The 21623-nt window shown below is 38.4% G+C and overlaps 2 protein-coding genes across 2 annotated transcripts; both read left to right on the top strand.

Moving 5' to 3' along the window:
* Positions 1-238: 238 nt before the first annotated feature.
* lipt1 (lipoyltransferase 1) lies at positions 239-1480 on the top strand. Its single transcript, XM_055204674.2, has one exon. The coding sequence runs from the start codon at positions 347-349 to the stop codon at positions 1460-1462; it is 1116 nt and encodes a 371-aa protein (XP_055060649.2). The 5' UTR covers positions 239-346; the 3' UTR covers positions 1463-1480.
* Positions 1481-1923: 443 nt separating this feature from the next.
* On the top strand, positions 1924-21088 carry eif5b (eukaryotic translation initiation factor 5B). The gene is given in 24 exon segments (XM_055204672.2): positions 1924-2083; positions 7214-7330; positions 7411-7498; positions 7923-8568; positions 8665-8876; positions 8957-9107; positions 11683-11775; positions 12000-12086; positions 12176-12253; positions 12392-12690; positions 12777-12884; positions 12987-13097; positions 13179-13246; positions 13338-13479; positions 14598-14729; positions 15484-15666; positions 16388-16549; positions 16657-16788; positions 16923-17054; positions 17663-17739; positions 17833-17997; positions 19656-19794; positions 19869-20030; positions 20177-21088. Coding segments are annotated over 24 exon segments (3627 nt in total). The 5' UTR covers positions 1924-2048; the 3' UTR covers positions 20285-21088.
* Positions 21089-21623: the final 535 nt, after the last annotated feature.

Genomic DNA, 21623 nt, shown 5'->3' with positions numbered 1-21623 from the left:
TAATTATTTTATTTAACTTTGTATTTTAAATAAGTATCCCTCGTACATTCTGTTATATCCAACTGTAACGGTTAATAATAATGTATCTGTTATATACATTGTATTTGATGTTTAATATCACTCGATGTCACGTGCAATATTTAAAAAATATTTTGTTAAGATGCTTGAAATGCAATAAAGGAAACAAATCTCTATTAGACTTTTATTATGCTTCGAAAGAAAATCGTATCCGGTTGACCCGGATGTCAATGTAAACGACAGTACATACATTCAAAACAGGAGTTTTAGAGGTGTGATTGTACCATAGACTGTAAGGATTGTACCTTATAGATTTCAGAATTCAGCAATGATTTTGAGACTGTCTAGAAAGGCATGTGTCCTTTCAGGATCAGTTCGCCTAAAAAGCACTTTGGCAACCTTCTTCGATGAGATGGGAAAATGTCTCATAATAAAATCAGCGTCAACTGGGGTATTTGAGAACCTAGCATTAGAAGACTGGATACACGACCACGTCGATCTGCAAAACAGGAGCATTCTCTTATTGTGGAGAAATTCACCTGCAGTGGTCATAGGCAGGCATCAAAATCCCTGGCAGGAATGTAACCTCCCTTTGATGAGACGTCTGGGGATCCCACTGGCGAGACGCCGAAGTGGAGGTGGGACAGTTTTCCATGATTTAGGAAACATCAACATGACTTTCTTTACCTCCAAGAAGAAATACGACCGTCACAGGAATCTCACTGTTGTCACGGATGCACTGAAGCAACTAAGACCCAATCTAGATGTCAGTGCAACAGATAGATTTGATATTTTGTTGAATGGACATTACAAGCTTTCAGGCACTGCTGCAAAGTTAGGAAGATCCGCTGCGTATCATCACTGTACATTGCTCTGTTCAGTGGATCGTCCAATATTGTCGTCGGTTCTGAAAAGTAATATCTCTCAAGTTATTAAAAGCAATGCGACCCCTAGTGTTCCTTCTCCTGTTAAGAACCTCCTGGATGTGGACCCCAGTCTCGAGATCAACTCCATAATGGAGGCTATTGCTTCCCAATACAATAAAGAATTTGGCTTTGACAGTCCAGTCATCACAGTTGACCCCACTCATGAGTCTCTCATGCCTGGTATTCATAAGATGGCACAGGATCTTTTGACGTGGGAATGGGTTTATGGCAAAACTCCAAAATTTTGTGTGTGTACATCTTTAGTGGTGGATGATGTGAATATTCAGCTTGACATGAACATCAAGAATGGTATAGTGGACAGTTGTGTCATTGGGATCCCTGAAGGCTGGCTTCCTCTGGAGATAGTGAATGAATTTACATCCACACTTATAGGCAACAGATACTGCCCACATGAAACCACAGTGTTGGTGGCTGCTTTCATGAGAACTAGTTCACTGACAGCAGATGTTGCTAAAAACATCCATAGACTGTGTGAAGGTTTGATTTCTGTAATGTGAATAAAACTTTTAAAGTTTTTTAATGTTTTTTATTAATACTCATTTACAAAATCATGACATTAAACTTTAAAGAAGCACTCATGCACACTTTACAAAGATATATCGTAATTAAAATTTTTAACTAAAAATATAAATCTTCAAACTGTTATTGTTATTATTACATTTATAATGATATTTTAATTAAATTAATACAAATGTATATGTTATTTAATTTATGTAGGGCTCAGTGAAAACGTGCTGCACGGTTGCGCATGCGCATTGTCGAAACGAGTTTAGCACAGACGTAAAGCTCACATGGATGGGCTATGCTTTTATACATTCATTATATGTTCTTTCTCGCTTCTTTGTTCGAAAATAAGCGCATAATATACGTTATTGTTTGAGGAAATGCATTAAATTGTTTAAACGACATATTTTCCTTTCTAAATTAACGTATAGTCTATCCAGATGCATTAACAGTCTGCGCTAAGGCCGCAGTGCGCGATCATGTACCTAATAGTGCGCATGCGCAACACAAGCACGACTGACTTGAAGCGCTAACACCGATTATACCGCACCACAACGAGGTTACAGCTATTCACATACAATGGGGAAGAAGCAAAAAACCAAGGGAGATGACGGGTAAGTAAGGGAATCGATGAATGCATTATATGGAATATGACCGTTAAAAGCACAGCAACTGCGTTGTGTGTCATTTTTATTGGTGGGTTTCAGGAGATAGACTGTTAGCACCTGGCTAGCCTCTGATGAGCATGAGTTCATGTGCTGCGGTAACTAGGCCCCTACCTTTATGTCGTTATACTGCTCATTTAAAGGAGGATAATATGCTATTTACTGGTACACTTGAGACTAAGCCGATAGAGTATTTTATACTACGCAATGGGTCCAGGATTTCGTTTTCATGGGAGACATTTGGAGATACTGCGAGCTCCATTGAGTCACACCAGCTGTGAGCGTCAGATTAGTTGTAGTTCACATCTGCTGTCATATCAGACACTGTCCAAGCACAGAAGACCCTGATATTAAAGGTCTGTGGCTTTTGTTTGGGTATCTGATCTCTCATGGCCTGACAATGCAACCTCATCCCTTTTTATTGTGCAGCCAGACTGTTCCTCATTGTGTTCAGTAACATGCTCCTCAGTGACACTTGTTTTGTTAAAAAAAAGTGACAGGGAAAGATAAAACTAGTTATATAAATGGTTAAGTTCACTCAGGCCTATGACAGTCTTTCTCATTTTTAGCACATACGGTACACCTGCTTGTACTTTACTACTACTAAGATGAATGGATGTTAAAATTGTGAAATTGACTTGGGTTTATAATTTTAAACTTCTTATGATTTAAAATGAATTAGTGGTTGACCGATTTGGGTTTAAATGATCAATACCAATGCAGTTGTCGGATATGAAGCTGATGTTATTTTATAATAATAAAATTATAATACATATGTAATTACAGATGTAAGATGAGTGACAGAGAAAATTAGTAAAACTAAAACATTTATTGTGTATAATATTTATGAACTTTACCTTTTTAATATCTGAAAAATATTAACAACATCTGACACCACATGGTACTGTTTAAATAAGACCTTGCTGCATGCCGGATTATTATAACGTCACATGAAAAAGTGGATAATAATTAATAATTTCAATGTCGGTCAGGCATTGGCTTTACATCTGAGTGTCTTTTCATTAGGAACAACTAATTTAAGGAAAATAAAGATTTATGGGCTGATTAAAAAGATTTACTAGCCAATGCCAATAATAAAAAATATCCACATCATCCAATATATTGGCCGTATTTCGGTCACTGTAATGAATGGCATGTAAGAAAAGATAGATACATGTATGCATTGGAATATTTTGTTTGCCGATATGGTATTGATTGTCAAAAAAAAAACAAATTCATGAGTTTACATCCCGACTAGATAGCAGTTAGGGCTGCACGATAAATCGCATTCTATTGTAATGCGCATCTTGTCAGTAAAGCCGATATGTCCGCAATTATAAATGTGAAGTTGCCCTGATTGTCAGTAAACTACGGCTTTGTGTAGTAATTGCCACTCCATTATTGCATGCGATATATAAAAATAATAGCAGCAGTCATCTTACCTCTAAACTTCAAAAGTGACAGAAAGTACTCGCATAGGGACGTGCCACTAATATTAGTGTTCGCTTCCTGTAATTGAGGATAAAATATTGTTTTGTCTCTCGTTGTACACATCTGAAGTGTGGCGTCATTTCGCCTTTTGTTACAGACAAGGCAAAAAGAGATTATAAGAAATATCCCAATATATAACGCCCTGCGTACAGTACCCTAAGTTATCGCACACAATCGCACTGCAACACATGTAGCGTGATGCGTACCATATTGCCAGATTCTTGCCAATACACAGCCCTAATGAATTTGATTCAAATTGTATTTTGGAGTTTAGGTTTACTCATCCTTCCTGGAGAATTCTTTAAAAAATCCATTAGTGACTTGTCTTGTACATTTTCAACACTAGTGGTTTACTTTAGAGTTCTCGTTGGGCTGGTTCGGGTCAAAAATATAAGCAAAAGCAGCCTGTCATCAGTGCATGTGTAAAGAGCGAACTCTCTCACGTCTTAAAGCTACAGTAACCTAATTCATCTCTCAAAAAAATCACTCTCTGCTCTTCACTGAAGAACTATTATACTTCATACGAATGCGTGTATATTTTAGGGGTGCACCAAAAAATTCCGATATACAGTAATAATACGTGGCCGATAACTATTTTGAATTGCACAGCCGATATTATTCACACCTATTTCATGTACTGTGGTGTTTGATCAGTAAGTTCTTATCAATCTGTATCACTCTTAGTTTGAGTCGTTTAAAACACGCATTTGAAAAAGCAACACTCGTCAAACATAATCATTATATATTCTTCATTATCATGAAAATACCTGAAAAGATTTAAAGATCAGCAATATAAATATATCCTTAAGCCATTTCCTCGAGCTGCGTGTGTATGGTTCTTTGTCTGCAGCACACATTGAGTTTCTGCACGAGAGCGCCCCCTTGCTTTTGGATGTAGCGGCATTGCACTGTAATTCATTTAGAAGCATAGCAAGCATCATCGGCCGATATATCGGTGCACCCCCACTAGTATTTTAACTTTAATTTAAAAAAAGGCTGTGAAGTGTTTTACTTTCATTACTTTAACATACATAAGCCTTTTTAAAGTAATATTACATTTCTCTTTACAGAAGAAATATTTGTTGTACTAATTAAATTAGATTCTTTTTTAAAACAATAATATACCTAATTACTGCAAATAATATAACAAAGGCAACATCTGTGGTTTTACTTTATCTAGAAAAAATGTTAACATTTATAGTCATGTGTATCAGCTTGACGAATCTTTTTTGCCATTGGTATCGGCCGTCACGAAGACAACAAATCGGTAGTCTGTATCGGCAAAAATCCTGAACGGAGAATGCCTATTCTGTAGTAATATTGAGGTCACTGCAGAAATTTGGGACAGGTTTTTCACCTGCTTTGACCCGTGCTGTTTCTTTCTCTCTGAACTCAATTATAGTCAATTATAGCAGCTTGAATAGCTAAATTTAGCAGGTTTGATGCTGGGCAGATCAGATTGTGTTTGTTTGTTGGTTTTCTGGTTTCTTTGGAGGTGGTTAAGTTGATCAGCACCCTAATGTCTGTGTTAACCTGTTTCAAGTTTAGTCTTAAACACTGCTGGTTGATATGGAGTTCCAGTGATTTCTCAAAGATCACACGTCGGGTCATGACTTACAGACTTGGTAGTATAGCGTTAAAATCACATTACAGTGCCCCCCGAAGCTACTGTATATAAGATCCTAGTTAAAATATAGCTGTTATAAAGCTAAATCAAATAACTGTGAAGCTTCTGTAAAGTCTTTTAGTACACATTCCTCCATCTCTCCAAGTCTTTCATCATCTGATCTGATCTGTTTGCTGAGGGTAGCAGGTTTGTATGTGTTGAGGGCCCTGCCCTGTGACCAGCCCCGTGAATGGGTGTTTTTCCTTTTCTGATGCAACAGGCATGCAAGGAGGGTTTTAGGCTTCACTATATAAGCTGCACAAGTGTCTCTTCTCCTTATTGCTGTCTTTGACTCAACAGGTAAGCTTGTTTGATTTATGTGTGATTTTATTTGTTACCAATACTATTTTATTGGGTCAATATTGGAGTTTTAATGGAATACCGATAAGTTGATCACTTAGTTTGTCATTGTACACTGTAAAAAAAGATGAATCGTTTTGAAATTACAATTCATTTCAATTCTCTTGACTATCGAGTAGTTGCTATAAATAATACAAATAAAGTTGAAATAACTTAAGAAAATGTACTTTATTTTTATATATTTTATAGCAACTCCTCACTTGTCAAGAAAGAAAGGAATTGTAAATTCAAGTTGATTTAACTTAAAACAAGTTTTTTTATTGAAAGTGTACTTCGCACGCCATTTGTGTATAATGGTAGTTTAGTAATAGTGTGATGTAAAGTGAATAATTGACATCCTGGTGTTGTTGTCCAGTAGTGGCTTATTACTTGTCAATTCATTTCAAGTTCTCTCTAAAGTTACGGTTTTGTAGGTTTGTTACAGATTCTCCAAATAGATCACTTTATATTTGTTGGTTGTATGGTGTCCTTTTTGATGCCTGAATCTTATTTGATTTCTTGTTGCTTGTAAAAACACACGATTTTTCTTGCATGTAAGCAGGATACTCATATATTCCTTGGTAGTTTCATTAGTACGTAGGATGCTGTATGTCATATACCTGTGGAGAGTCTTTAGGCCAGTTTATGGTATTTGCTCAGTGCCGCGTCGAGTCGCGTCTAGGACATCTCGGAGGTATCGTAAACCGGAAGTGCACATTAAATAGCGCAAGCTTAGTCAGACAGCGTCCTCGACCCCGAGGACAATGAGACAAACAGACCCAGTTCTTGCTGCTGTGAAAGTCACCACACCACTGATCTACTGGCTGTCCTTCAACGTTATGCCCGCCGATACGCGACCAACGACCACCGGCTGAACCAGTTTAATCCGCTTACCGTTTCCTATCCCTATCGTGTTTATATATATATATATATATATATATATATATATAAATATATATTAATCTCTCTCAAGGGTTTTTGTCCTCCTAGGAGTTTTCCCACAGGGTTTTTCTCCTAGGGGTTTTTTTCATCCCCTGGATAGTCAGCCAACGTTGGCTTAACTTAGACCTTTACGGTATACGTTACATTATTACTACGCTCGCTTGTACGGTTCATTCTTAGCCGCTGTTGTCTTCTTCTTATATAATCTATAGATTATTCTGTTTTTTCCCTACATTCATTCATGTAAAGCTGCTTGGAAACAATTAACAATTGTGAAAAGCGCTATATAAATAAAATTGAATTGAATTGAATGGCGTCTACTTCAAAATGCAAAATATACGTTAGCAGCCAATGTTAATCGTTAATGATTTGGGACAAATATGGTGTTATTTAATGTTAAACTATGTGAGTGGCGCGACAGGGATTTGAGCAACTTCCTGAGTCAAAGCTGGGTGCCGCGTACAAGCGCCACCTGTTGGCGCCGGTGTGCGTATACTCATAGAAAACAATGTGATACATTTTTTTTGCGCGGCGCTGAGCTGCGCGTCCGGTGTGCGACCCCCTTAATGCTGTGTACGTCAACTATCAGAACTATCATGTTATTCTAAAATGAAACATTTATCTGTGTCTGCTGTTAATAGTGCCAAAGACGACGCCGTTGACATTGACGCGCTTGCGGCTGAGATCGAGGGAGCGGGAGCGGCCAAGGAGCAGGGCAAAGCCAAGAACAAGAAGAAGAAAGGAAAGAAAGAATTTAAGTAGGTCTTCAGTAATCACACAAGCCTGAGATCTTCTCTCGCTATAGTTTAAAGTTTATTGACAAACATTTGCCTTGCAGTGAAGACGACATCCTTAAGGAACTAGAGGAGCTGTCATTGGAAACCGAGGGAGGAAATTCTAAAGAAGCAGCAAAAGAAACAGCAAAGGTATTTTTTAGTGACTGATAAATGTAATAATTAATAGCTTTGTGATAGATAAATGCTAGCAATAAATAGAAAATGGTATTGGAACAAATTGCTAAATGCACTTTAGCTCATAACTCATCATCTCACACTCGTGGTGGGATCTTTATTGGTGGATCATAACATGGGCAATAAATTCCAGGAGTGACTGCCTTTTATTTGGTTCACCCATTACAAACTAGCAGCCACATAGTAACCAGCTGAACACCTAGCAACTGCATAGCAGCTAGTTCCTTTTGGCACAGATGTTACATTTTGTGTTTTTTATGGATTCACAATGTTATCTGCATGTCAATGTTATCGATAAATGAGTAAAAAATTATCAGCAAAAATCTCGTGCATCTCTAGTTTCATTGGCAGTAATGTCTCAATGTGCTTTTTGTTTTAGAGATCAGATTCAGTAGAGGATGCTGAGCCTGAGCCTGTCCTGACCAAAGCAGACAAGAAAAAGGCCAAGAAGGGGAAGAAGGCCAACTTGGATGAGGATGAGGAGGGTAATGAAGATCAGGATCAAAACAACATGGAGAACGACCACAGGACGCAAGACAAAAAGACAGTGGCGACTACCGATCCTCAAGGCCCTGCTTCTGACTCTGAGGACGAAGGCTCCCGGTCACGTCAGAAACCCAAAAACAAGAAGAAAGGGGGCCGAAAGGGCGCATCCGACTCGGAGGATAACGATGAAGATAGCGGTGCGAAAAAGGCCAGCGGAGGGGCGGACAACAAAGATGAATCGGACGATGATTCTCAAGCTACGCGCAAAAAGAAGAAAGGAAAACCCAAAGCCAAACCAGACAGCGAGGAAGAGGAGGAAGACTCGTCCTTTAAGATGAAGACGGCGGCGCAGAAGAAAGCGGAGAAAAAAGAGAGAGACAGGAAGAAGAAAGAGGAGGAGAGGGCCAAGCTGAAGGCCAAGAAAGAGAAAGAGGAAGAGGCCGCCAAAAAGGATCCGGGGAACCAAGCTTTAACAGAGAGCAAGAAAGTAGATGTGGCGGCGCCTGTGGAACAGGATGCAGCTGATGTCCAGGAAGAAGGTGAGTACATTTGGCACCTAAAGCTTGCTAGGGCTCGGGAATATTTTGAACATTTTTAAAAATATACCTGTGTCAAAATTAAATTTCTCTCTACAGAGGAAGCCGAGGGTGACAAGAAGAAAAAGGACAAGAAGAAAAAGAAAGGAGAGAAAGAGAAAGAGGAGAAGAAAAAGGGGCCGAGCAAAGCCGCAGTGAGCGCCATGCGGGAGGCTCTGGCCAAAATGAAGGAGGAGGAGGAGCGAGCCAAACGGGAAGAGGAGGAGAGACAAAGGCGACTGGAGGAGCTGGAGGCCCAGAGGCTGGAGCAGGTCAGATGATGGAGAGCATCTCTGTTTTTTAGGTATCACAGGTTATTTATGTGCCCTCATATTTTTAAACGTGTCTACAGGAGCGTCTGGAGGCTGAGAGGAAAGAGAAGAAGAAACAGAAGGATAAAGAACGAAAAGAGAGGCTGAAGAAGGAAGGAAAACTGCTAACAAAGACTCAGAAAGAAGCTCGAGCCCGAGCAGAAGCCACGCTGCGAGCACTGCAGGCTCAGGGTGAGAACAACACTCAGGATAGTTTAGTTTAACTTAAAGCCAAATATCAAAATGACTGCATGATTTACTCACTCTTAAGCAATGTCCATCATCTTTCAGACAAACACATTTGGAGTTATTAAAGGATTAGTCCATTTTCTTAAAAAATTTTTTTTTAGATAATTTACTCACCACCATGTCATCCAAAATGTTGTCTTTATTGTTCAGTCGAAAATAATTTTTTTTTTTTTTTTGAGGAAAACATTCCAGGATTTTTTTCATTTTAATATACTCCAACACTTAACAGTTCTAATGCAGTTTAATATTGCAGTTTCAAAGGACTCTAAACGATCCCAAACGAGGCATAAGGGTTTTTCTAGCAAAACGATTGTCATTTTTGGCAAGAAAAATAAAAAATATGCACTTTTAAACCACAACTTCTCGTCTTCCTCCGGCTGTGTGACGAGCCAGCGCGACCTCATGCAATACGCCATCACGTCAAGAGGTCACGGATGACGAATGCGAAACTACGCCCCAGTGTTTACAAGTGTGGAGAAAGAGGACCGTTCCGACGTTGTTGTAAATCGAATGATACTAATTAATGTCTTTGTGTCAGTTTATTGTTTAAAATGGTCCGCAAATGTGCGTTTCATATTTGTAACACGTGACCTTTTGACGTCATTATGCAATTACGTGAGGTCGCGCTGGTTCGTCACACAGCTGGAGGAAGACGAGAAGTTGTGGTTTAAAAGTGCATATTTTTAATTTATCTTGACAAAAATTGACAATTGTCTCGCTAGATAACACCCTTATGCCTTGTTTGAAATCGTTTAGTGTTTTTTGAAACTGCGATTTTAAACTGCATTAAAACTGTTAAGTGTTGGGCACCATTAAAGTCCATTAAAATTAGAAAAATCCTGGAATGTTTTCCTCAAAAAACATAATTTCTTCTCGACTGAACAAAGAAAGACATCAACATTTTGGATGACATGGTGGTGAGAAAATTATCTGGATTTTTTTAAGAAAATGGACTTAAGGGCTCGTTATAGTTGTGCGTAGGTCCTACGGCGTAGCCGCGACAGGGTAGGTTCCGCGTCAGTTTTCATTTATACTTTTGCGTCGTCATCCGCGTCGATGTGCAAACACATGCGCAGACCGCTGGTAGGCAGTAATCACGCATGTAACTACAGTAGCACTGCGAACGTCAAAGAAGAAGCTTAGCAAGTTAACCCACAAACGAAGAAGAAACAGCAACTTGTTGTGTATAATTTGAGAAGACCAGCAATGATGGAAGTAAATAAACAACGAATTTTGATGCAGTTTGAGTTAAATCACTCCTCAACTTGGCTCATCTTTTTTTTTACCGTCACAAACGGAAATACCTATGACGCAGTTTTTTTACCTGACAGGAGGGGTTCTAGTGGACCAATCACAGCGCTTTCGGTCTGCATAGATCTGACGCGCTGTTACATTTTTTGTAGTTTTTGTGTAGTTTTTTTTTGTAGTTTTTTTTACCTTTTAAATAATGTCTCTAAAATTATTTCAGTGATAGAACAACTTTTAACTGGACAAATTGTACTGTTGCTGCAACCTGAGCAGCCTCCTAGCTGCTACAAGCACACTCTGAAAGTGGCGGTGGAGGGTAGGAAACACAGCCCCGCCCCTCCCCCTGCCTGTAGAAGAGTGTCTGATACCAGGCACTGTTGCACTTATCAACCACATGGGGGAGCTGTAAGTCATTTTTACATGGAAACTACATAGTGTTGCTTTAAACCCAACAAAAAGGGCATCCATCCTTCACAGAGGTAATCCACACGGCTCCAAGGGGTTAATAAAGGTCTTTTGCTGGTAATCAATGTGGTTTTGTAAGAATAGTATCCATATTTCAAACTTTATAAACTGTAATAACTAGCTTCCGATAACGGCCCATCTTGAACTCATGCGAGTTTTAGCATAGTAAGTTGGTTGCCATGGGTACATTGTGCAGTGACTCTTGTGAATCGCGTCCAAGTTGGCGTTGTTACTGGAAGCTAGTTATTACTAGGGATGGGTATGTTTACATTTGATCGATATCGGTACTGGTACAGCTTAACATTTTCGGTTCTTATCGATACTAATCTATAATTTGGTGCAAAAGGACGTGAAAATATTTCATTTTAATTTCTCGTCTTGCACTAGCCGTGTGACGCGCATGACGTATGCGAAACTACAGAAAATTATATATGTATACATTTTTTTTTCCGAAAATGACCATAGTATCAATAGATAAGACCCTCATGCCTCGTTAGGTGTCATTTAGAGCCCTTTAAAGCTGCATTAAAACTGCAATTTTAAACTGCATTGAAACTGTAAACTGTTTAAGTCCACTATATGGAGAAAAATCCTGGAATGTTTTCCTCAAAAAAATTAATTTTGACTGAACAAAGACATGCATTTCTTAGGCAATGCACGTATACTGAATGTACAACTTTATTTATGGCAAATACATAAGTGAAAATGTAAATTATTTGGTTTTGTTGTGACAAGAATAAAGTTGTTTTCAAGCTTTTGACCTTTTTTGTCATCATGGATATCTAATATATTGGTTTCTTCCCAGGTGTTGAAGTGCCATCCAAAGATGCAATGCCAAAGAAGAAGCCCGTTTACTCCGATAAGAGAAAAAAGAAGCCAACAGCACAAACCCCTGAAGGTTAGAAATGTCTTAAATTCTCACTGAACTAGATTATCCAGAAGCCACTAGGTTAACTAAGTTACCTATACATGCAAACTTACTTTGGGCTTTAAGTATGCTAACATATGTGGAGTCTGATTTGTCTGGCCTTGCGTCGTTAGTTTTTTTTTTATTGTGATCTACATGATTCAATCATTTTAATTCCTTGCATGAGATCTCAACATGCTGTTTGTTTTTATTAGAAACTTCAGAGGTGACATCACCCCTGCCAGAGACACCTCAGCCAATCACAGCAGAGATGGAAGTGGACCAACCTAAAGTGGAGCCAGGTAATGACTCTCTTTTCAAATCCTGACATTACATGAAAACCATGTACAGTACGTTTAAATAAAATAATCTTTTTTGTTTCTCATCTTAGCAGTGAAGGAGCCAAAGGAGGAGAAGGAGGCAGCTGATTTGGATGACTGGGAGGCGATGGCCAGTGATGAGGAAAAAGGTCCATTAACCGTCCAGATAATACTGAGCAATAGTCTAGCTTATAATAATAACTCAGGAAAGAACTAGATAGGACATTTTTATTCACACTAGTTTATTAGAGCGGCTGATTAATCAAGACGTCTGCTTTCTCTCACAGCGATGAAGAAGGTTCACATTGAAGTTAAGGAAACCACAACTCCTACTCAGAAACCTGCTGAAGATCAAGAGAACGGCAGTGAGGAAGAGGATGATGAAGAAGAGGAGAATGAAGATGACGAGGAAGACGACGAAGGAGAGGAGGAAAGCGATGATGAGGAGGAGAAAGAGAGCGGTAACAAGACGACACCGAACAAGGCCAGAAAAGAGCCGAGCTCAGAGTCGAGCAGCGAGAGCGATTCCGATGACGATCGAACTAAAGAAGAGCGACTTTACGACAAGGCCAAAAGACGCATAGAGGTACACCGACACTTAGCATTAGTCGTTTATTTTCTCAAGTAGTATACCAAAAAACACTGAAATGGCTTTATTTGTTTTGTATTTAGAAACGAAGGCAGGAGAACCTGAAGAACATTAACTTGGATAAGCTCAGATCTCCTGTAGTTTGTGTTCTGGGCCATGTGGACACAGGAAAAACTAAAATCCTGGATAAGGTGTGTTTAAGTATGAAAAGTACTACTGCAGGACCTCAATGTCTAGAACAGATTTGTTGAGGGGTGTTCATATTAAATGTTTTCTTCTGCTCTACCCATCAGCTGAGGCACACACATGTCCAAGATGGTGAGGCTGGTGGTATCACACAGCAGATTGGAGCCACAAACGTTCCACTGGAAACCATAATGGAACAGACCAAGATGGTTTAAAACGTAAGTGTAACCTTAACACAAGCTCTTATTTTTTAGTTTAACACTTCATTGAGGTTATTTATGAATGTGTGTTTATGTCAGTTTGATAAGGAGAACGTGAAGATTCCTGGAATGCTCATTATTGACACTCCCGGACACGAGTCCTTCAGGTAGAAATCAAACTTGTATGAATTAAACATGAACTTTTAGCATACTCGTGCGTTTTTAATGTTGTGTGTCTACTGCCGTTCTCCATCTCAGTAACTTGAGGAACAGAGGAAGTTCTCTGTGTGACATTGCCATCCTGGTAGTGGACATCATGCATGGTCTAGAGCCACAGACGCTGGAGTCCATCAATCTGCTGAAGGAGAAGAAATGTCCTTTTATTGTAGCCCTTAACAAGGTACATTTTTATTTATTCATTTAATGAAAACTTCATTTGTAGTGACCTACATTTAACATTTTGCTTTAAAGGGGTCATATTATGAGATTTTTTTAAAGATGTAAAATAAGTCTTTGGTGTCCCCAAAGTGCATATGTGAAGCTCAAAATAATCAAAAGATAATTAATTATAGCATGTTAAAATTGCTAATTTGTAGGCCTGAGCAAAAATGTGCCGTTTTTGGGTGTGTCCTTTAAAATGCAAATGAGCTGATGAAATGCAAACAGTGATGGTGGCTTGTTGAAATTGAAATTCAATTGGGCTGTCAAGTATATTCTCTCTCTTTTTCTCTCTGCACTAAATGGCTGTGCCATGGTTGGATAGAGATTAAGAGGCGGTATTATTGTGATTCGCCTTGCTACCTACATCACAAAACAGGCAAAACATGAACAACCTAATTTTTCATATGCTTGCACAGAATTGCTTACCAAAACAAAGGTACTGGGTTGACCTTTTTCAAGTTTTCTAGGTTGATAGAAGCACTGGGGATCCAATTAAAGCATTAAACATGGAAAAAAGTCTGATTTTCACCCTATGACCCCTTTAAAATGATAGTTCACTCAAAAATAAAAATTCTGTTATCACTAACTCATGTTGTTACAAACCTGTATAAAATTGGTTCAGAAGCCCCATTCACCTTCATAGTATTTTTTTTTCCTACAATGGAAGTCAATGGGGCTGCTGATTGCTTTAGTTACAAACATTCCTCAAGATATTGTTTTTCGTGCTCATCAGAATACAGGTATGTAATAAAATGAGAGTGAATAAATCAATTCAATTTTTGGGTGAACTATACATTATACAAAGCTACCAGATGCAGTAGTAAGTAGGGTTGAGCGATCTTTGTGCAAAAAATATTTTAAAATGAATGAATAAAAGGATTTTGCAAATGCAAAAAATTTTGCAGTCTGTTGCCATTAACTATTACAATCTATCTGCGTTCAAATAATGTATCATACAAGACCCTAGACTTGCCTTGATGATTTAACATGGTCAACACTAAATATTAGTGATAACAACAAATATATATGTAGTGATTGCTTTATATGCAGTGATTGCTTTATATGCATCTATCTCAGATTGATCGTCTGTATGACTGGAAGAAAGGTCCGGAAACAGACGTGGTGACCACGCTAAAGAAACAGAAGAAGAACACTAAGGATGAGTTTGATGAGAGGGCCAAATCCATCATCGTTGAGTTTGCTCAGCAGGTCTGTCGGCTTCATTTTTTCCTGCTATAGTGAATGTTAGCACAGTCCTTTTGAAGGAAAACACAAGCGTTTTTCAATATTTTACTATTCTTACCTCAACTTAGATGAATTAATACATACCTATCTTTTTTCAATGCGTGCACTTTTAATCTTTGTACAGCGCTTCATGAATGTGTTAGCATTTAGCCTAGCCCCATTCATTCCTATGGCACCAAACAAAAGTTTTATTTTGTGCCATCATACTTACTTGTTTAACTACTCATGTAACAGTCAAACATGGAAGTGTTTGGTAGCTTCTAAATTCATCCCCTGTTTGGATCCTAAGGAATGAATGGGGCTAGGCTAAATGCTAACACATTCATGAGGCACTGTACAAAGATTAAAAGTGCACACAATGACAAAAAAAAGGTATATATTAATTTGTCTAAGTTGAGGTAAGAACATAGTAAACTATTGAAAAACGGTGGTGTTTTCCTTTAAGGAAGTCGTGTCTCTCGACTGCCATATTTGCAACACCTCCCAGGTCTTGTTAGGATGCATTTTCCGTGTATTTTCTGTAATCTCTGTGTGAAAAGGGCTACTGAGATGTTCTTTTAGGGGAAGTTAATATAGTTATTTTTCACTATCCATTTTCTAATAGATTTAAAGTCTTACCCTACATGTTTATTGAAGTTACATTGTCTGGTTTCATGTAGACTTTAACACATTTAATCGTCATTTTGTATACAACTATAAAGATTTTTTTTACCCACAGGGTCTCAACGCCGCCTTGTTTTATGAGAATAAAGATCCACGTACGTTTGTGTCCCTGGTTCCCACTTCAGCCCACTCGGGTGATGGGATGGGGAACCTCATTGCCCTGCTGGTTGAGCTCACTCAGACCATGCTGGCCCGCAGATTGGCCCATTGTGATGAACTCCGGGCCCAGGTCATGGAGGTAAGGGGTCAAAAGTCAAGCTGTCATATGTAGTTTAATAGATCCAGCCAAGATCCTTTAACAACTTCAGCATTTTGTGTTTTTGCAACTATTTGTAATGTTTTTTCACTGTTGTCCTGCTTGGAATATTGAATAGCAATCATTTGTACAAATGTTTGTTTACATTGGAAAGTTTTCATTGGAATGGGAAAGTTTTCATTGGAATGGGAAAGTTTACATTGGAATGGGAAAGTTTACATTGGAATGGGAAAGTTTACATTGGAATGGGAAAGTTTACATTGGAATGGGAAAGTTTACATTGGAAAGTTTACATTGGAAAGTTTACATTGGAAAGTTTACATTGGAAAGTTTACATTGGAAAGTTTACATTGGAATGGGAAAGTTTACATTGGAAAGTTTACATTGGAATGGGAAAGTTTACATTGGAATGGGAAAGTTTACATTGGAATGGGAAAGTTTACATTGGAACGGGAAAGTTTACATTGGAACGGGAAAGTTTACATTGGAACGGGAAAGTTTACATTGGAACGGGAAAGTTTACATTGGAACGGGAACGTTTACACTGGAATGGGAACGTTTACACTGGAATGGGAACGTTTACACTGGAAAATTTACACGGGAATGTTTACACGGGAATGTTTACACGGGAATGTTTACACGGGAATGTTTACTCTGTTATACTTTCTAATATTGTCTCTGCTAACCACCTCCTTTATCTCAGGTCAAAGCTCTGCCCGGCATGGGCACGACGATAGATGTCATATTGATCAACGGCTGTCTGCGGGAAGGGGAGACTATTATAGTTCCTGGTGTGGATGGACCAATCGTCACTCAGATCAGAGGATTGCTCCTCCCACCACCACTCAAAGAGCTCAGAGTGAAGGTTTCATGCACTTGTTTTTTAAGAGAATTAATGGAATTATGTTTTGTGTTTGCGAAATTTGTTCTTACAAAATAATTTTTAAAAAACGTTTTTTGCTCCATGTACAGAATCAGTACGAAAAGCATAAGGAGGTGTCCACGGCTCAGGGAGTTAAGATCCTGGGGAAAGATCTGGAGAAAACACTGGCAGGTCTGCCCCTCCTCGTCGCCCATAAAGAAGATGAAGTACCAGTGCTGAGGGTATCCTGACCTTTACAAACTTATCACAGTCCATCATATTTATTTCAAATTAGCACATTAATTTATCACAAAGCAGGCTGTCATAGCTGATGACCTTTCTTGCTTCTTGGTGTTGTTTTGGATGATGTGTGTAGGACGAGTTAATCCGCGAGCTGAAACAGACTCTGAACTCCATCAAGCTGGAGGAGAAGGGTGTGTACGTGCAGGCATCCACCCTCGGTTCCTTGGAGGCGCTGCTGGAGTTTTTGCGTTCATCTAAAGTGCCTGTAAGCTTTTAATAATCTCATACAAACTCTCATTAAACTCGCATTGATGCTTAAAGGTGCAGTGTGTAACTTTTAGGAGGATCTCTTGACAGAAATGCAATATAATAAACATATCTATATTTTTAGTGGTGTATAAAGACCTTACTTAATGATCTGTCATGTTTTTATTACATTAGAATGAGACATTTTTATCTACGTACACCGCTGGTCCCCTTACATGGAAGTCGCCATTTTGTGTCGCCGTTTCTACAGTAGCCCTTAACAGACAAACTGCTCTAAAGAGCATGTTTCGTCACTATGTGGTCTTAGACGACGACATAGACACAGTTTGTCCTGTGGCGGCTACCGTAGCTTCTCTATGCATTTCGAAAGGGAGGGGTGAGCTGTAGACTGAGCTGTTGGTTGCAAATCTCACCACTAAATGCCGCTAAAATTTACACACTGCACCTTTAAACATATAGGAGTTTAGTACTAGGTACATTAGAAGCTGAAACGCATGGACAAAATGCCTTAAAACTCCAGTTTTGCTTGGTTAGGCTCTTTAAGAAGCATGTCATGCGGTCAGTGGTCTCTTTCGTTACCTTTTTACTGTACTACTGTTTTTTCAGTACGCTGGCATCAACATTGGTCCTGTCCACAAGAAAGATGTAATGAAAGCGTCCACTATGCTGGAGCACGATCCACAGTATGTGTGTTTTTGTGTTTTGACTGATAAAAGTCATATGTCGTCATGTGAGACTGCGTCATCTTTCTAAGCTTGTTATCTTTCTTCCTATAGGTATGCAGTGATCCTGGCGTTCGATGTAAAAATAGAAAGAGATTCTCAGGAGATGGCTGACAGTCTTGGTGTGCGCATTTTCAGCGCTGAGATCATCTACCATCTGTTTGACGCCTTTACAAAGTACAGAGAAGACTACAAGAAACAGAAGCAAGATGAATTCAAGTGTGTTTTTTACATGGATATACATTTTGCATAGTTTTAGTCTGTGGTTTATCAATGCCATCAAAGTAGTATTTTGTTTTTGTTTGTTTGTTGATCACGAAGTACAGAGTAGATGAGGAAAACTAGGATTCCGTGTACGTGCGCCGCCATTGTTGTTTACAGTACGTGGAATGGTGCGCTGTGATTTGTTGAGCGGATTTATTGCATTCTGCAGAAAAGGAGGAGTGCCGTGTTTTGGGAAAAAAGATGACAGAGTAACACAGGGTTTTTTGCGTAAAATTAAGAATTTACTTTTTAATATTGACCTGATGCAATACTGATTTTTGTGGTAACTAATAAAGCAACAAGCCCCAAGAAGCAGTGGGTTACCAGTGCATTTTATAACAGCTAAGGGGCGTTAAAACCCCCTTAGCTGTTATAAAATGCACTGTAACCCTACTGCTTTGCGGGGCTTATTGCTTTTATAAAACGGTTACTTCATATGCATAACGTTAACGGGATTTCATAAAATAAAACACAAATAAGTTGTAATTATATTAGTACAAATATTACTCTTCCGGCAAACAAAGTAGTTCCTCAGAATCAAGTGTGACTGAAACAGAGTGCAGTTCCCAACCAACACAGACGCAGCAAAGACACAATGAAAATATGATTAAAGACTGTGGTGTTTATTTTATAAATCAACATTCATGTAATTTATACATTAACATTTATATCGTGCAACTGTTGAAGTGATGATCAAATATGCTTGGAAGCATGCTGAACTCTTTCCCCATCAACGTTTTTTTTTTTTAGTTGCCACCCAGTTTTAGTTTAATGCCTTACAGAAAAATTATTTTCTTTAAATAAACATAGAATATCAAATGAAAGAACAGACCATCCGCTTTCAAATAACAACAAAAAACCGTTTCATCCTACCTTCATTTAATAATAATAATAATTCCTTACATTTATATAGCGCTTCTCTCAGTACTCAAAGCGCTTTACATATGAATGGGGGAATTTCATCAACCACCAGCAATGTGCAGCATCCACCTGGATTTGTTCTCTTATCACCTCTCAAATTTTCAGCTAAAAGTGGAGATAATTCCATTTTTGTGAATAACTTTTGTAAGAGATCAGATTCAGAGCCATGACGATGTTTTTAGCGTTTAATTAATGCGTTAGTGTTTAAGTTGGTGCTAGCGGAAATATGAATTTGGAGTAGAAACTCCCGAGGGAGCGTTTTCTCTTTATTGATGAGATGACTCAACAATATTTATTGACATTTATCTGGATATCGCCATTAATTGTGCAATTGTAGACATATTAAAAATATGATTAAAGACTGTGGTGTTTATTTTTATAAATCAGTACACAGCAACAGTGGCGCAGTGATACTTATGTAATGCGGTCTGAACCGTGGGTTTACCGGGGTGTTTATCACGGCTTATCAACCAATCAGAATGAAGAACCAGAACGGGCCGTTTAAAAATTTTTTTTAAATGCGGTTTATCACGTTTTGGAACCAAACTCTTTATTTGATAAACATATATAACAAGCATTTGGTTAATATCATCTATTTTTTGACATAGGTGGTGTTTAGCAACTTTTCCATCTTAAGCTGTTCATGTTTAGTCTCATTCTTGTACGTGACCTTCTGTCTCTCTCTCCATCAGGCACATAGCCGTGTTCCCATGTAAGCTGCGTATATTGCCCCAGTTCATCTTTAACTCCAGAGATCCCATTGTCATGGGCATCAATGTGGATGCTGGAGTACTAAGAACAGGCACTCCACTGTGTGTACCCAGCAAAGGGGTAAGAAGATTGAATTTACACAATTACTTGAAAAGACCACGATGTAGAGTTTTCTCAAATGTTTGCTCTTTTAGTTTGTAGATATTGGAATAGTGACCAGCATTGAAATAAATCACAAGTCTGTCGAGAGCGCCAAGAAAGGACAGGAGATCTGCGTGAAAATAGAGCCAATTCCTGGAGAATCACCCAAGATGTACGGCCGACACTTTGAAGCTACCGATATCATCGTGAGCAAGGTATGAAGCTTGACACTTACATACAAAGCGACATGCAGTACATTTAAAGGGATACGATTGTTAGCGCCATGCTTTAACAGCTAAGCTACATGAACAAACTATGCATGCTTCCTCTTATCAAAGTATCATCTTTTTATTTCTTGCAGATCACCCGTCAGTCAATCGACGCTCTGAAGAACTGGTTCAGGGATGAGATGCAAAAATCAGACTGGCAATTAATCATGGAACTAAAGAAAACATTTGAAATCATCTGAACGCAGCGGCGACAGATACTGATATCAGATCTCAAATGACCCCCCCACGCACATACAAACACTATACGCCACACTCTCCTGAAGATCACCTTTGATCGTGGAGTCATCAGTGTTGCTCATACATCTCAAGACCATTTTACAGACAGACACAACCTTGTGCAATCCTGTATCGAGGACTGTTTTTCGTGTGCGTCCAGGGGTGAATACTCAACTCCGCCCCCTTTTTCCCTTCAACTCTTATTTTGAGTGAGGGAGTGTTGGTGGAGATAAAAAAAGAAAAATGGAAAAAAGAGAAAAAAATGTTTTTCTGTGAGAAACTGAATACTTATTCCACTGTTTTAAACAGTGACAAATGTTAGAAAATCCTAGACAACCTTTACAACTATTCCAAACGTGCCTGTTTGTTCTTTCTGATCAGTCAAGTTTTTTCATTTCATCAATTCAACCTGTAAGATTAGATGAACTTCTGATTTGGGCCTAAAGTCTGGTCTTCGATTTAAGCTTTGGTTTAAATCGAAGGGTACGAAGTGCCGCCAGTGTGCGATACGCATGACTGCTCAGATGCTGAGATTTCACCATGATTTTAGATTATTACCTTGTCAGTATTTTCATATGCCTTTTTTTTCTTTTCTTTTTTTAAGTAGACCCAACCTTAACCTCTCAGCCAGACTCTCTTTCTCAAAGTTTTTTTGTGCCCTTCGCCCAGAGTTAGTAAAAGTCATTCTTGACTCATTTTCAATCTGAAATGTCAAAGAAATTGGTAAATGAAAATCAAATACAATAAAGAGATGGCCTATTTATAAACACTGTTCTGAAAGGTTTTTATTTTAATTTTGGTAATAATATAAAAACGCTTGGGTGAATCATATAGAAAAAATGTTATGGATCATTTGTTTGCATTGAATTGTGCATTATCATTGCGTAGTTACAAATTTTGGGAAAACACACTTGAAGGGATAGTTCACCCAAAAATGAAAATTCTGTCATTTACTCACCCTCATATTGCTTTAAATCTGTAAAAAATATCTTAGTTCTGCTAAACACAAAGGAAGATATTTTAATTCAAACAGGAGCACCATTGACGACTTCCATAGTAGGAAAAAATACTATGGAAGTCAATGGTGCTCCAAAACTGTTTGATTATAAACTTTGCTCAAAATATCTTAATTTGTGTTGAGGAGAGCGAATAAATTATACATGTTTATACAGGTACACTTAAGTTAGAGTAAATTGACTAAATTTTCATTTTTTTTAACTATCTCTTAAATTCCAAAAATGTGTAATGGTCTCAGAATGGGACAATTTATTAATGCAGAATATATACTTTTATTATTATAGG

Source organism: Misgurnus anguillicaudatus, chromosome 3, assembly GCF_027580225.2.
Source record: "Misgurnus anguillicaudatus chromosome 3, ASM2758022v2, whole genome shotgun sequence".
NCBI lineage: Eukaryota > Metazoa > Chordata > Actinopteri > Cypriniformes > Cobitidae > Misgurnus > Misgurnus anguillicaudatus.
This window is presented reverse-complemented; position numbering and strand designations above follow the sequence as displayed.

What these genes read in the sequence shown, in the direction of transcription:
- lipt1 (XM_055204674.2), top strand. Translation starts at nt 347, where the DNA reads ATGATTTTGAGACTGTCTAGAAAGGCATGTGTCCTTTCAGGATCAGTT.